Source organism: Vigna unguiculata, chromosome 4, assembly GCF_004118075.2.
Source record: "Vigna unguiculata cultivar IT97K-499-35 chromosome 4, ASM411807v1, whole genome shotgun sequence".
In the NCBI taxonomy this organism is placed as follows: domain Eukaryota; kingdom Viridiplantae; phylum Streptophyta; class Magnoliopsida; order Fabales; family Fabaceae; genus Vigna; species Vigna unguiculata.
This window is the reverse complement of record NC_040282.1, coordinates 4,126,971-4,140,678: the sequence shown is the minus strand read 5'-3', so window position 1 is coordinate 4,140,678 and position 13,708 is coordinate 4,126,971. Positions and strand designations below refer to the sequence as shown.

General features: G+C 29.1%; 3 protein-coding genes across 3 annotated transcripts; all 3 read right to left on the bottom strand.

The window, feature by feature from the left end:
* Positions 1-876: 876 nt before the first annotated feature.
* On the bottom strand, positions 877-2,695 carry LOC114180289 (AAA-ATPase ASD, mitochondrial-like). The gene has a single exon (XM_028066577.1). It carries the CDS (start codon positions 2,539-2,541, stop codon positions 1,207-1,209), a length of 1,335 nt encoding a protein of 444 aa, XP_027922378.1. The 5' UTR covers positions 2,542-2,695; the 3' UTR covers positions 877-1,206.
* A 2,819-nt stretch (positions 2,696-5,514) lies between these two features.
* Positions 5,515-7,446, bottom strand: LOC114182312 (AAA-ATPase ASD, mitochondrial-like). Its single transcript, XM_028069162.1, has 2 exons — positions 6,790-7,446; positions 5,515-6,697 (listed from the first exon to the last, which is right to left on the bottom strand). Exons 1-2 carry the CDS (start codon positions 7,356-7,358, stop codon positions 5,728-5,730), a joined length of 1,539 nt encoding a protein of 512 aa, XP_027924963.1. The 5' UTR covers positions 7,359-7,446; the 3' UTR covers positions 5,515-5,727.
* Positions 7,447-11,582: 4,136 nt separating this feature from the next.
* LOC114181484 (thaumatin-like protein) lies at positions 11,583-13,060 on the bottom strand. Its single transcript, XM_028067952.1, has 2 exons — positions 12,829-13,060; positions 11,583-12,565 (listed from the first exon to the last, which is right to left on the bottom strand). The coding sequence occupies exons 1-2, from the start codon at positions 12,890-12,892 to the stop codon at positions 11,850-11,852; spliced, it is 780 nt and encodes a 259-aa protein (XP_027923753.1). The 5' UTR covers positions 12,893-13,060; the 3' UTR covers positions 11,583-11,849.
* Between the last annotated feature and the right edge of the window lie 648 nt (positions 13,061-13,708).

Below are 13,708 nucleotides of genomic sequence, written 5' to 3'. Positions count from 1 at the left end.
TACATATGAATGACTAAATTGGTATGAAGTTTCGAAAAAGCACTAATTCCAAAGTTCAATTAAACTTGACCAAAAACATATTTAACCATATTTTCAATAATTGAATTACAATTCTCTAAATCGAATTTTCTCTTTGGCTTGAAATGCATAACTACATGTAATCAAACTGTTCACATCATAGCAGATCAAAGAAAATTCACAGCATAACTTATTGTAAGGTTTTAAACCATCCATTCCGATGGTAATAATGGATTTAGGAAGAGAAAAATTTTCGAGAAGACATAAAACTAATAAAATCTGAACCTTCCCCATGAAAGAGAGTTACTTCTGTTTTTTGTTTTTTAACTTTCTGAGAATTAGAATTAATTTTTATTAAAAATTTTGACCTAATTTAATTCTCTAATTTTATAAATGCGTGAATTTGGTAATTTTAATTCATTTTAGTTAGTTGATTTAATATTTTAAACATGTTTCATGATAACATTTCAATTAAAATTAAAAATAAAAATTATGTCAAAGAATATAAACAACTTAAATGTTATCATAAAACACGTATAAAATATGAGGTAAACTTAACAAAATTTAGTTAAAAAGATTAAACGAGGCACTAAATTGGACTAAAATTTAAAAAAAAATTCTAATTTTCTCTAAAAATTAAAAGATAAAAAACATATTTAAACCTATAAAAAATTAACATTATTTCTGATCTAAAATTTTAAGATAATAAGTTTATAATTTTTCTTTCTTATAATTTCTTATAAAATACTCAATTATATTATATTTACCTAATATAAAACTTAAACTCATATTTTGATATTCTAACCAAAATTTTTGAACCAGAGCATGTTAAAGATGTGAATAGGAAATCAAATGATGTGAACCAAATATACTAAAACTTTGAACAACGTGAACCTTAATTTTCTGTCCATCAAGATGTTCAAACATAGGACAATTACATATACTCAAATCCTGCAAACAATGTTGAAGTCAAAGTTCAAATACAGATATACGTCACATTCTACAATTCCAAGTAAACAAGCTCAATGATAGAGAGAAGAGAAAAAGAAAAAAAAAAAAAAACAACTAATTGATGACACCATTTTCTTCCACTACAACTTCACCATGTTTGATATCTTTACTCTCTGGTGCATTGACTTGCTTTTGCTTCCTTTGTGCGATCTCAAGAAACTGAATCAAGCTATGCAATCAAGTGTCAACTTCTTCATCAACTGATTTTGGCATCAGATTCTCAGCAACATCAGCAGGAGTAATCTTGGTCTCTTCCAACAGCTTCCCAATTCTAGGAAACAAATGGTGAGACTCAACATCCAAGTAGTTCTTCGCAAGCACCTTGAATGCCTCATAGCAACAATATGAAAGTTCTATGTGTTTATCCATTCTCCCTCTTCTGATCAAAGCAGCATCAAGTTTCTCCACAAAGTTTGTTGTGAAAACCATGATCCTCTCTCCTCCACAAGCTGACCAAATCCCATCTACAACATTCAACAGTCCAGAAAGTGTTACCTTACTTCCCCTCTCTTCATCATCATCATCATCATCTTCATCACTACTTTTTCTTTCCCTACCCTCAACTTTCTCCTTCTTCTTCTTCTTCTTCCTCTGACCAGTGAGATCAAGAGAACAATCAATGTCTTCAATCACTATGATTGACTTGCTTGAAGTGTTAATCAAGAGCCTCCTCAAATCTGAGTTGTCCTTCACTGCTGTGAGTTCAAGATCATACACATCATAGTTCATGAAATTAGCCATTGCAGCTATCATGGTAGATTTCCCTGTGCCTGGAGGACCATACAGAAGATACCCTCTTTTCCAAGCCTTCCCAATCTTAGCATAATAACTCTTCCCACTCTTGAACTTCACAAGATCATTCATGATACCCTCCTTCTCCTTTGGATTCATAGCAAGAGTCTCAAAAGTTGCCGGGTGCTCAAAACCCACATGGCTCCACCTCGTGCTGCTGTTCGTGTAAAGCTTCAGCTTCCTGTTCTTCGTCTCAATGGCCTTCGCTTCTTCCAAAACATGTCTGAGGTAAGTCTCGGTGATGAGGCCTCTGTGGCGTTTGTGAAAGGTGAGTTTGTAGAACCTTTTTTCGTCCGAAGAACGAAACACAGAAAAGGAGTGAGTTTTGGGGGTGATTTTGTACGAACCCCACCATAACTTCACCCCTTGGAACTCTTCTACGATCTCTTCGTTCTCGTCTATGCTAAGAACAACAGGGTTGTATGTGTCTTTCACTTTGACGACTTCTCCTTTGAGCCTTGTGGCGCTTTGCGAAGAGTGTTCGCTGAGGTAGGTTTGGATTGCAGCGTAGGCCTCGCTTTTGATGAGGCGTTCGCCTGTGAATTCGTGGAAGGTGATTCTGATGTAAGGGTAGAGGAAGGTGGTGAATTTGTTGGTGTACCTTCGAACACGGGTTTGAAGAGTTGAAGGAACCAAGCGCATGAACATGGCGTAGATGAACATGATTGAGGCCATGAATGACCCTGTTTGTGTCCACGTTTGGTATGTGTTGTTTGGCATGATCTCGCAGGTTGTAACTAGATTGTGTTGTGTCTGCAAGATTTTGGTTTCTTATGTTATGAAGCATTTGTGTTGTATTTATAGAGTTATACAGATGACAGAGTTTAGGTTAGGAAATACCCATTGCTGAGATTTGTTGACCAAGTTGTGTGAAAAGGAAATTCATTTTTTCTGTGATGAAGTAATCTGTTTTTTGTGTTTTGTGCATTAACTTGATATCACTTGAATAATTATTTTGCAGTTCTCTTTACTACTCAAATGGTGAAAGAGAGAACTCAAATGTGAGTATATATTCTTTATTGTTTTTTTTTTCTGTTATCGGGTTGAGCATTAAAAATATATTCTATTGGTATTTTAAATATTTTTTCAATATATTTTAAAACGTCAAAATTAGTGATAATTAGTGTATTATGAAGACACAATAGAAGAACAACACCAAAAACCCAGCAGAGAATCCAAATTCTTCAAATATATATTTTCCTAAGGAACACTAGTTGTATTTATAGAATTTTTGGACCCAGAGATTCAAGTAATCAAACTGGTAATATAATAACAAATTATATTAGTAAAATAACGATTTACCTCAACTAAATAATAATAATAATAATAATGTGTCAACGTATCTCATATATCAAATATTCAATAATATATAGTATTAAAGAATATCATGACATAATCAATTAAATAATAATAATAACAATAATATTAATAATATACAACCATATCTTGTATACCAAATATTCAGTAAATATATGATATTAAAGAATATCATATATTAAAGAATATAATAACGTAATCAAATTACTGAGGTTATTCTTATAGTTAAAGTTAATATGAGAATATTTGTTCTTATGTACATATTTTAAAATATCTCCATATTATTGAGACTTAATGGGTCTTGTTGGATCACGTCAAAGAGGTAAACCATACCCATTGCAATGGAAACGTATCGTAATAAAATAGAGACAAAAAGAACTATCCCAAAATATTTATTACCAAACATATATGAGAAAAAAATAAACATAAATCATATAATACAAAGGAAAAATTAAATAAAAATGAACATATAGTTAACATAATAATGGGTTCGAACAATTTCTAGATGTACAAGTTTATTTATTTGACATCCTAACTTTACCTCTTAATAAGATCATTTAAAAGAAAAAAGCTTTTAGTTTTATAAAAATATATGAAGGTTTTGTTTCCAATGTTTAGTTTATATTTAAAAAAAAATTAAATTATCTTCAAATCATGTATTTGTTGAAGCTTTTATAAAATTATTTTTATAGGAAGTAAATCAAACTTTAAATTCAAAATTATTTTATTGCGATATCAGGAATAATAAAGACTTCTAAAATATTAGTTTATTATATGTTAAACTTTTAAAAAACTATTATGTTATATTTCAAAGTTTTACGTCTTTCTTTAATTTATTTAAGTGACTTTTTATATAAAATTATTACTCATAAAATTCTCAAATGAATAGTTTATAGTGGGATAACCTTTAACAATGTTTCTCATTTTTCTTAATAATCAAACTCAAAACTAACTTAAATACATATTTCTCATCATGTAACTCAGTAAGAGATTTCTTCATCGAAAAGTGTGATAGAGACGCCACTGTGACTTTTTCCTATGAACTCCAAAATGTTTTAGAAAGTAAAGTAAAAGGTAACTTATAAACAATTAGCTTTCATTATTTCACTAAAATATCATTTCAAAACAAAATTGCTATAAACTTTTCAAACACTAAAATAGATAATACTTTGAATGCATTAGTCTTAGCAATGCTAGTAAACTTGAAATTGAAACAGTTATAAATAATTTTTAGTTATTTTTATTAAATATGTTATGTCAGCTAGAGATATGTTTGAATTATAATACACCAATAAATAAAAATATTATCTTAAAAGTTAGTATTGTGAGGTGATGTACAGTAATCAAAGTTTAAGGACATGTAGGAAAATTAGAAGAAATAGAGCATAATAAGTAAAAACTCCGATCTTTGGCGAGAGAAAACAACAAAATGTCGACGGAGAAGAGGAAAGCACACACAATAACACAAAAGCCCTAATCTCTCATGAGAAAAAAGATCAATGTCAACCTTTGTTTCCACAAAACTCATAATGGCACACGTAAAGGACGAAAAAAATAAAGAACATTATTGCTTACAAAGTTCATACCAAAGAAAAGAAAAGGAGGGGAAAAGGGTGTTTGGTTCAACATTTTGGGTTGCAAAGTGAAGAGGAGAAGAGAAGAAATGTTTTTTTCGAAAACACGCATAATTCATTTTGATTCTCACTACCAACATGAACGATTTAAAAAAAAATAAAAAATTGCAAATGAAAAATCACATGTACTACCGATTAAAGTGGTAAAAAAGTAGTAAGAATCGGGTTTTAACAAATCGTTTTCCTATTTATAATTATAATAGTGTCGCTTTCAATGACTTTAATAATATTTTTTTACAGCTAATTCTCTGCATATATATATATATATATATATATATATATATATATATATATATATATATATATATTAAAGTAGGTGTATACATTTTCTATTAATATTTAGAAATTATAATTTCCGGTAATTCATGAAATAACCGTAATTTTCTTAACAGAGAATGATTTATGTTCTGTTAGAGATGTTTAGGATAATATATTTTGGAGTAAGTTTTCCCTTTTTAAGCTTCCCCCTCTTATTGGAGGACTCTTTCTATTCACGCCCTTCTCATAAATCGCCTTCGTCATGTTACTTAATTTAGGAATATCATTTCTTCACCCACCTCACCTCTCTTCATTATTCTTCCTTAAATATAGATATTAAAAGACTCACCATAAACAACAAACGCTTGTCTGTATTCAACATCAATCAAATATAAAATAATTTAGGTTGAATTAAGTAGAAAAAAGTTAAAATATTTGTATTTTATCAATAGAGCGAAGTTTCACCTATAAAAAAACACCAATGAAACCTAAATTTAACTATATAAGAAATTGACACCACTTTCGATCTAAAATCTCAACAATAAATTTGTGGATCTTTATTCTTATATAATATTCTATTTTCTCATTTCTAATCAATGTAAAACTTAGACTCATTTTGATTCCGGACATATCTCACACATATGAGTAACATAAACATACATCATTGTCTCACTAACATGACTAATCATAATCTAAACTAATGTACACTACCATTTTCTTTTACCTCTTCTCCAGATTTTCCAGTTGCTTCACCTTTTTCTAACTCTTTCTTTCCATTCTCTTCCTTCAACCGTGCTTCTTCATCCTCCTTGGCCTTTCTCTCTGCTTCCTCTTCCGCCTTTTTCTTGGCCTCTTCAAGAGACTCAATCAAACTCTTCAAGCAGATTTCAGGATCTTCATTAACCGACTTAGGCATCAGATTCTCAGCTACATCAGCAGGTGAAATATTGGTCTCTCCCATCAACTTCTCTATAGTGGGAAACAAAGTGTGTGAGTCAACCTCCAAGTAGTTCTTGGCCAGAACCTTGAATGCTTCATAGCCACAGTATGACATCTCTATGTGCTTGTCCATCCTTCCCCTCCTTATGAGAGCAGGATCAAGCTTCTCCACAAAGTTTGTGGTGAAGATTATGATCCTCTCTCCGCCACATGCTGACCAAATCCCATCAATGAAATTCAACAACCCCGACAGAGTCACCTTACTTTCCTTCTTCTCTTCTTCCTCAGCTTTCTTCACAGGATTCTTCTTCTTCTCCCCCTCATCATCCTCCTCTTTCTCCTTCTTCTTCTTCTTCCTCTGCCCAGTGAGATCAAGAGAACAATCAATGTCCTCAATCACTATAATGGACTTGCTTGATGTCTCAATCAACAGCTTCCTTAACTCCGTGTTCTCCTTCACCGCTGTGAGTTCAAGATCATACACATCATAGTTCATGTAATTCGCCATAGCAGCTATCATGCTTGATTTCCCAGTTCCTGGAGGTCCATGCAGTAAGTACCCTCTCTTCCAAGCCTTCCCCACTTTAGCATAGTACTTTTCCCCATTCTTGAACCTCTCAAGGTCGCTCAGTATCTCCTCCTTCTTCTTCGGATCCATTGCCAGAGTCTCAAACCTCGAAGGATGCTCAAAATTCACATGACTCCACTTCGTTCGTTTCCAACCATACCTGTAAGAAATAATTCAAATGTTTGCATCTACTTATATACTTGAAATTAGTCTTATGTCAGACTTTCAAAAGATATAAAATGACATCGATACCAATCGTTGCTGGGGTTGTTGGTGTACAACTTGAGCTTCCGATTGTCGACGGCAATGGCTCTTCCTCTCTTCAACACATGTTGGATGTAAGAGGTGGTGATGAGGTCACGGTGGCGCCGGTGGAACGTTAACGTTAGGAACCTCTTCTCTTCTGAAGAAGGGTAGAATGAGAATGACTGTGTTCTTGGGAGTGTGTAGTTTGCACTCCACCACAGTTTGACACCGTGGAACTCATCTGTGATCTCTTCATTGTCGTCCATGGAAAGCACCACCGAGTCTTGCCTACCCTGATCCACTTCGGCTTTGAGCCTCTGAGCTTTCTGAGACGAGTTTGCACTGAGGTAGGTTCTTATGGCGGTGTATGCTTCACTTCTCTTCAACCTTTCGCCTGAACACTCAGGGAAGTTGATTTGGATGTAAGGGTACATCAACCCTGTGAATCTTTTTGTGTATTTTTTGGCGTAGACTCGAAGATGGTGCGGGAAGAATTGCTCGTACATGGCATACACGAACATGATGCTAGCCATGAGTGAACCTAGTTGAGACCATAGTTCACCCATCCCTGTCATGTTTTTTTTGTTCAAGAGATTCTGGTGTTGTTCTGTTTTCTGTGTTTTCGGTGTTGTGGTTAATGAATGTGCATGGAATTAATGTGATATTTATAGAGTCAGATATAACAAAAGAATTTTTTTTTTTTTTTTGCACTTAAACCATGGTGTGAATTTTTTAATGGGTGATGTGTTACTTAAAATAAATAGATTTTTATAATTATATGAAAAAAATTACAACAATAGTGGATGTGAACATTTTCTATGAATTTGTTGTGATGTGACACATATTAGGACTCTTTCAAATTTGTTTTCACCTACTTTAGATATTTTTACATCTTGAGAAGTAGACAATTAATATATTAATTGTTGGATGATCTTTTTTAATTTGTGAGTGTAAAATACTACTTCACTTTTATCACCAAAATTCTTATTTTTTTTTACAGAAAAACTATTAGATATCATACAATTTTAAAAATTAAAATAATTAAAACGAATATTATTTTATAAACTAAAAATTATTAGTATTAAAAATAATATTTATTGTAAATAAAACTAATAATTAATTTGAAAATTAAATTTTAAATTAATTTCTAACTATGTTTAAACTATCTATTATTAATTATTTTGAATTAGTTTTCAATTTTAAACTAAAGATTAATTTAAACACTGATTTTTAATAGTTAAAATCTTAATAACTAAAATTAAAATCAATTTAGACTTAAATTCACAAACTAATAATTATTATTTATTTATAATAAAAATTATTTTAAATATCCATTTTTTATAAAATAATATCTAACTTAATTAATATAGTTTGATTTTTTCTCAAAAACTAATTATTATTTAATAATTTTATTTATACTGGTTTTATTAAAATGTTAAATTTCTAACACAAATATTGTAAAGTTAATAATTTCATTTGTCGGTCATTTTTATAAAAAAAAAAAAAACATACTTTTTATCCAATATTAAGATATTATTGGACACAATTATGGTTGTTAAGTTTGTGAACTGTCTAAAAGGTCAGTTCTGCCAGCTGTAACATCATAGGAATAAAGGTCCACATGCTCTGAGTAAGAGGTTAACAACAACTGTATGAGATATTGATTGAGCACGTTAAAAATAAGGAAAACATGGGTTAATGAATTTTTATTTTTTTTTACAAATTTTGATAAATTATCTATTTAGGTAAAAAAAATTAATAAAATTAATCTATTTTAATTTTATTTATAAATATTTTTTTAAGCCTGTAAAAAAAATTGTCAAAAAAAATAATTTTTCTAAAAATAATGTAATTGAACACAGTTTAAGCTGGCACGGCAGTTCAATTTCTTGGGAGTTTCTATTTTTTGTCATTTTGTAGAGTTGATTTGACTGATGATGTTTGTGTATTCAGTAGCTGCCATTTTTGACCTTCCAAGATGCTTTTTAAGGGACTTAGAATTTTTTTACTTTGTATATAAATTTTTAAAATCACAATACATTTTAGCAAATAAATAATTAAGGATCAATTCATGGTTTTATGATTATATCATGTTTCCAAAGTATAGAAATCACTACTAATTAACATTAATCATATATTAAGTTTTCTTCTTTTAAAAATTAATCATATATTTGACTTTTATTCATCAGTTTAATATTTTTATCACATGTTTGCTTTTTCTTTTCATTTCTGATACAGCATCATCCCCATTTTTTTTATGATAAAGTACAACTTGTAAGTTGATATATTTTATTTTTTTTCTGATGAACAAGTACTAGTGTTTGTATTATTTATATATATTTTAATAGAATACTTACTTGACAGAAGAAGAAAAAAGTGCAAAATACAAAAGAATATTTCTTATTCAACTTTGAACTATCTTTTATTTTGAAAGTGTTGATTTTATATTAAGTTGACTAAGAAGACTATAAGGTAAATAAAGTCTATTATTTTCATCGTAATGAATGGGGCAACAAAAAAAAAGGGTTACCAAGAACTAATATATTTTTTTAATGGTGAACTATTGTTTACTTTAGAAAAAAAAGAGCTTTCCATGTTTATATTTCTCTTTAATTTAACTATGGTTGTATTAAAAAGTTATAGAAATAAACGGTAAAAATAATAACAAGTATTTTCAAAATAAAAATGGAAAAAAAAACTAAATTCTATTAGTTAAATATAATTATAAATGGATAAAACAAGGTAATGAAATTTTCTCATTTTTTTAAATGTGTAACAAATATACATTTTAAATAATTAAATTACTTTCTTACAATTCAATATAGCTTAATTTAGTACCTATAGAAAACTGACAATTTCTACGTAATTCAATATACATTGATTTGTCTTTTTTTTTTTCATTTAATCCATTTTTTCAATCAAATACTAATCTAATATTTGATTCTATTTACAATTCCCTTTACTATATAAAGTTCATAATAGAATAATAGTATTAAAATCACTAAAGCCTCATAAATAATTAATTAAAATCAGATATAAATAATTGATAAAGATTTTGTTCAATAAAAATAATCATACAATATGTAAATAAAATATTCACATTTAAATACTAGTATATAGTACTTTTATATCAATAAAAAAATCAAGTTAAGATATATGTAAAATTGTAAAGATATTAACACTTACATATTTTATATATAAAATATTTATTTTTAAAAACTAACCACTTTTATTGTGGCCAATATTTTTCCTCTAATAAAACTAAATTATATTATTTATTCCCCTTAAAGATAAAAATTATTAATTCAGGCTTTTAATTTTTATTCCTTACTCATAATAATTTTTTAAAATTTATTTTATTTTAAATTCATTAGAATACAATTTTATTATATGCACTATTATATTAAAATTCTATAAAGCATGTGTGTAAGTAGTTCAACAGATTTTCAATTATTTGATGGGAAAAAATACTTTTGGGTCTTTTAAGTCAAAATTTTCTACAATGTTTTGTTCTCATTCTTTTTGAAAATATAAGAAGAAGAAGAAGACTTCTGTCTAGAAATTTATAAGAAAAGTAAAAACTTAATAATGCCATTATTTCTACACAAAACACCCAAAGATTTCATTATCTTAATATTTTATATTATATTATATTATTTATATATATATATATATATATATATATATATATATATTCAATAATATTATTGTTAACATTGCATTGATAAAAACAAAAATAGTTACCACTGAAAGATAGTTTGATGAAGTTTTTGTTAGAGTTCAATTACTTGATGGAAAATAAAATGGCTTTTGGGTCTTTTAAGTCAATAATTCCTACTATGTTTTTCTTCTTGTAATTTTTTAAAATATAAAAAGAAGACGAAGACGAAGACGAAGAAGACTTCTGTTTAGAAATTGAAGAAAAAAAAACTTAAATGCCATTATTTCTACACTAGACGCTCAAAGATTCAATTATCTTATATATATATATATATATATATATATATATATATATATATATATATATATATATATATATATATATATATATATATATATATATATATATCAATTCAATAATAATATTATTGTTAACACTGTTTTGAATCATTTACAATGTGAAAAAATGAAAATTACTGAAATAAATTAATATTTGAAATAAGTTATTATTTTAACATATGGGAATAATATATATTTTATTAATTCTTATTTTGTAAGAGCATTGATTTTTATTTAAGGTAATTTTTCGTAAATAAAAGTTTGAAACTTTTTAAAATAGAAATTACATGTTTATTTTTTATTTTATTCTAAAATTTATGTCCCTAAACTTCTGTTATGTAAACTGTCTCCAATTCAATGGAAGATTATAATTAGTATAGTGTTGTAGTATATTCTTTGTATTGGAATAATATAAATATTTGTGAATTGATTGGTTTCGGTTCTCACAAATAAGTCATTCTTTTATAAAAGTTTGAATTCTTCTTCTTCTTTATGAGTGAGTTTTAAGAATAGATGTTTTTTTATATAAGGATTGGTTGTTGTTGAAAACCTAGATTGTTTAGGATTTTTGGAAGCATTAAGGAAAATTTAGGTACCCTTCAATTTAGATGAGGAAAATTAGTAATTATTATATTGTAGTTCTTTCCGAGAAATTAATCATAATACTATTAACCTGCACAATACAAACGGATAATGTGATTTCACCTGAGCTGAATTATCTATCTCAACTTATATACCAAGAAACTTGCGACTAAAATTTCACTTGAGTGAGAAATATAGAACCATAAACTAGAAATAAAAAGTTATTCAATCACATACTTTACCATATCATCTTTTGTTCAATATGAAACTAAACTAATTAAGAATACATGATAAACAAATATATCAAACAGTTACAATTAAGTAATGGTAGTAAACTAGAAACTATGCAGCACTTGGTATTTTTCAGGTATCAATAACATGCAATAACCAATATACAACTTTTATTGCAACATATTATCAAACAGAATCAAATCATTTGATTCCAGAACCAACTTCAATTCTTACAACAGAGGTGTAAGCACTTCCTACTCAGATTTGTGTTCACCAGCACCTCCCCATGCATAAGGACAAAATGTTATCACATACTCTGAGGATGCACAACTCACCAATGGGGTAGGTGAGTCAAAAGCATAGCTAAAATAGTTAGGACAAGCATCCTTAAATATCTTTGAGTACACACTAGGCTTGCACTTCCCTGGAGTCCCATAGGCATTCCTACAACAAAACCTGTCATCATCAAAGGCCAAACAAGCACTTTTGCATCCCACAACTTCTCCCTTGGAATTCAGCACCTCAAGTTCAGGAGGGCACAGGGCTCTGAGATCCTTCAAGCACCCTTGAATGAGGCATTTGGGGTTTGTGATCTTGGGAGTGACAGACACAGGGATGTTGTAGCCATCAACTAGGCTAACATCATAGAAATTTGGTTTTCCTCCTTGAAATGAAACTTCAACCAGTGTTGCTGGGGGAGTGCCTATGAGTCCATTGCATGCTAGTCTTCCATCACAGTCCCCAGTTTTACAAGCTGGTTTCCAATTTGAACCAAAATCGCAACCTGTTCTTGCCCAGATTCTACCATTCCATGTCCATGGTGCTATCACACGTTCAGTTTGACCTGGAGCAAGGTAGAATCCTCCATCTGCTATCACTGGTTGGCCACTGTTTGGTGCTGTTGCTGGCCATATTGGAAAGGGACATTTGTTGTGCACATGGAGTGCAACTTGATGTGCCTCTGCATTTCCTGCATATACACTTTTCATCCTTAGCAATTGAGTTTGATTTCTTTACATCATCAACCATTCAGAAAAATCAGATGGATATCTTTTGAACTAATCAATCAGATTGTGATAATATAACCCAATTTATATACAGGGTGAAAGAACAATCAATCAGAGTTCATACGAGTTCCAAAAACTAAATATGTAAGAACATTAGAAGCAACCCAATTCAACTGTTAACCTATAAACTATATTAACATGAAAAATAAGATGAATGTGGAATTACCACAGTAAATGGAAGAGCAGATCAGGAAGAAAAACAAAGCCACATTAAACTTTGGCAACTGCATTATTCTGAATCTTGGTAAATGAATGCTATGAACACCTAACACACTTTTGTATATATAATATGTATGAGAAAAGAAGTTTGTTCTTCAATTGTACTCTAAGATTTGATGTGGATAATCTTAACATAAAAGGAAGAAAAACGATGATGTTGACCCTTAAGCGTTCATTGTCTTTGCTTCAAGGAGAACAAAAAAGGAGTTAACAAGTGGACAAGAGTAATGAAAATGTTGCTTATTGATGAATGTTTGTTAAGTTAACTGCTACTATAGACCTATGTATAGATTATGCTTAAGTTTTATATTTACTTTTTTTTTTAATGAGGCATTAAATATGTAATGATTATGTCAAAATGACCATCTTCTTGTAAGAAAATAACAAATTTAATATACTTTAGTTTGAAATTTTAGGTATTTTCAAACTGTCATTTTTCATTATTGTAGTATTAGCTACAGTTAGTTTAACATCAAAGGTAAAAAGATATTAATTAATACAATCAAAGTAATGAAAAAAATCTTAAATTAAGAATTTTATAGACACTTACTCTAATTAAAAGAATATAAAACTATATAACACAATTAACTTAAATATATTTTAAGTCCTGCAGTTTACAAATATTATTATCATGGATCAATTTGTTGTTTGTTCCCCTATCATCAACGAATTTAGAGTGAAAAATATAAAGAGTACATTAAGTAAAAACATCATTACAAAAAAAAAGAATTAATACAAAAAAAAATCCTAATTAAGTAAAAACATACATTAAAACTATAAAGAGTACAATATCCTTTCATAATCCAAATTATATTTCAAAAGTTAAG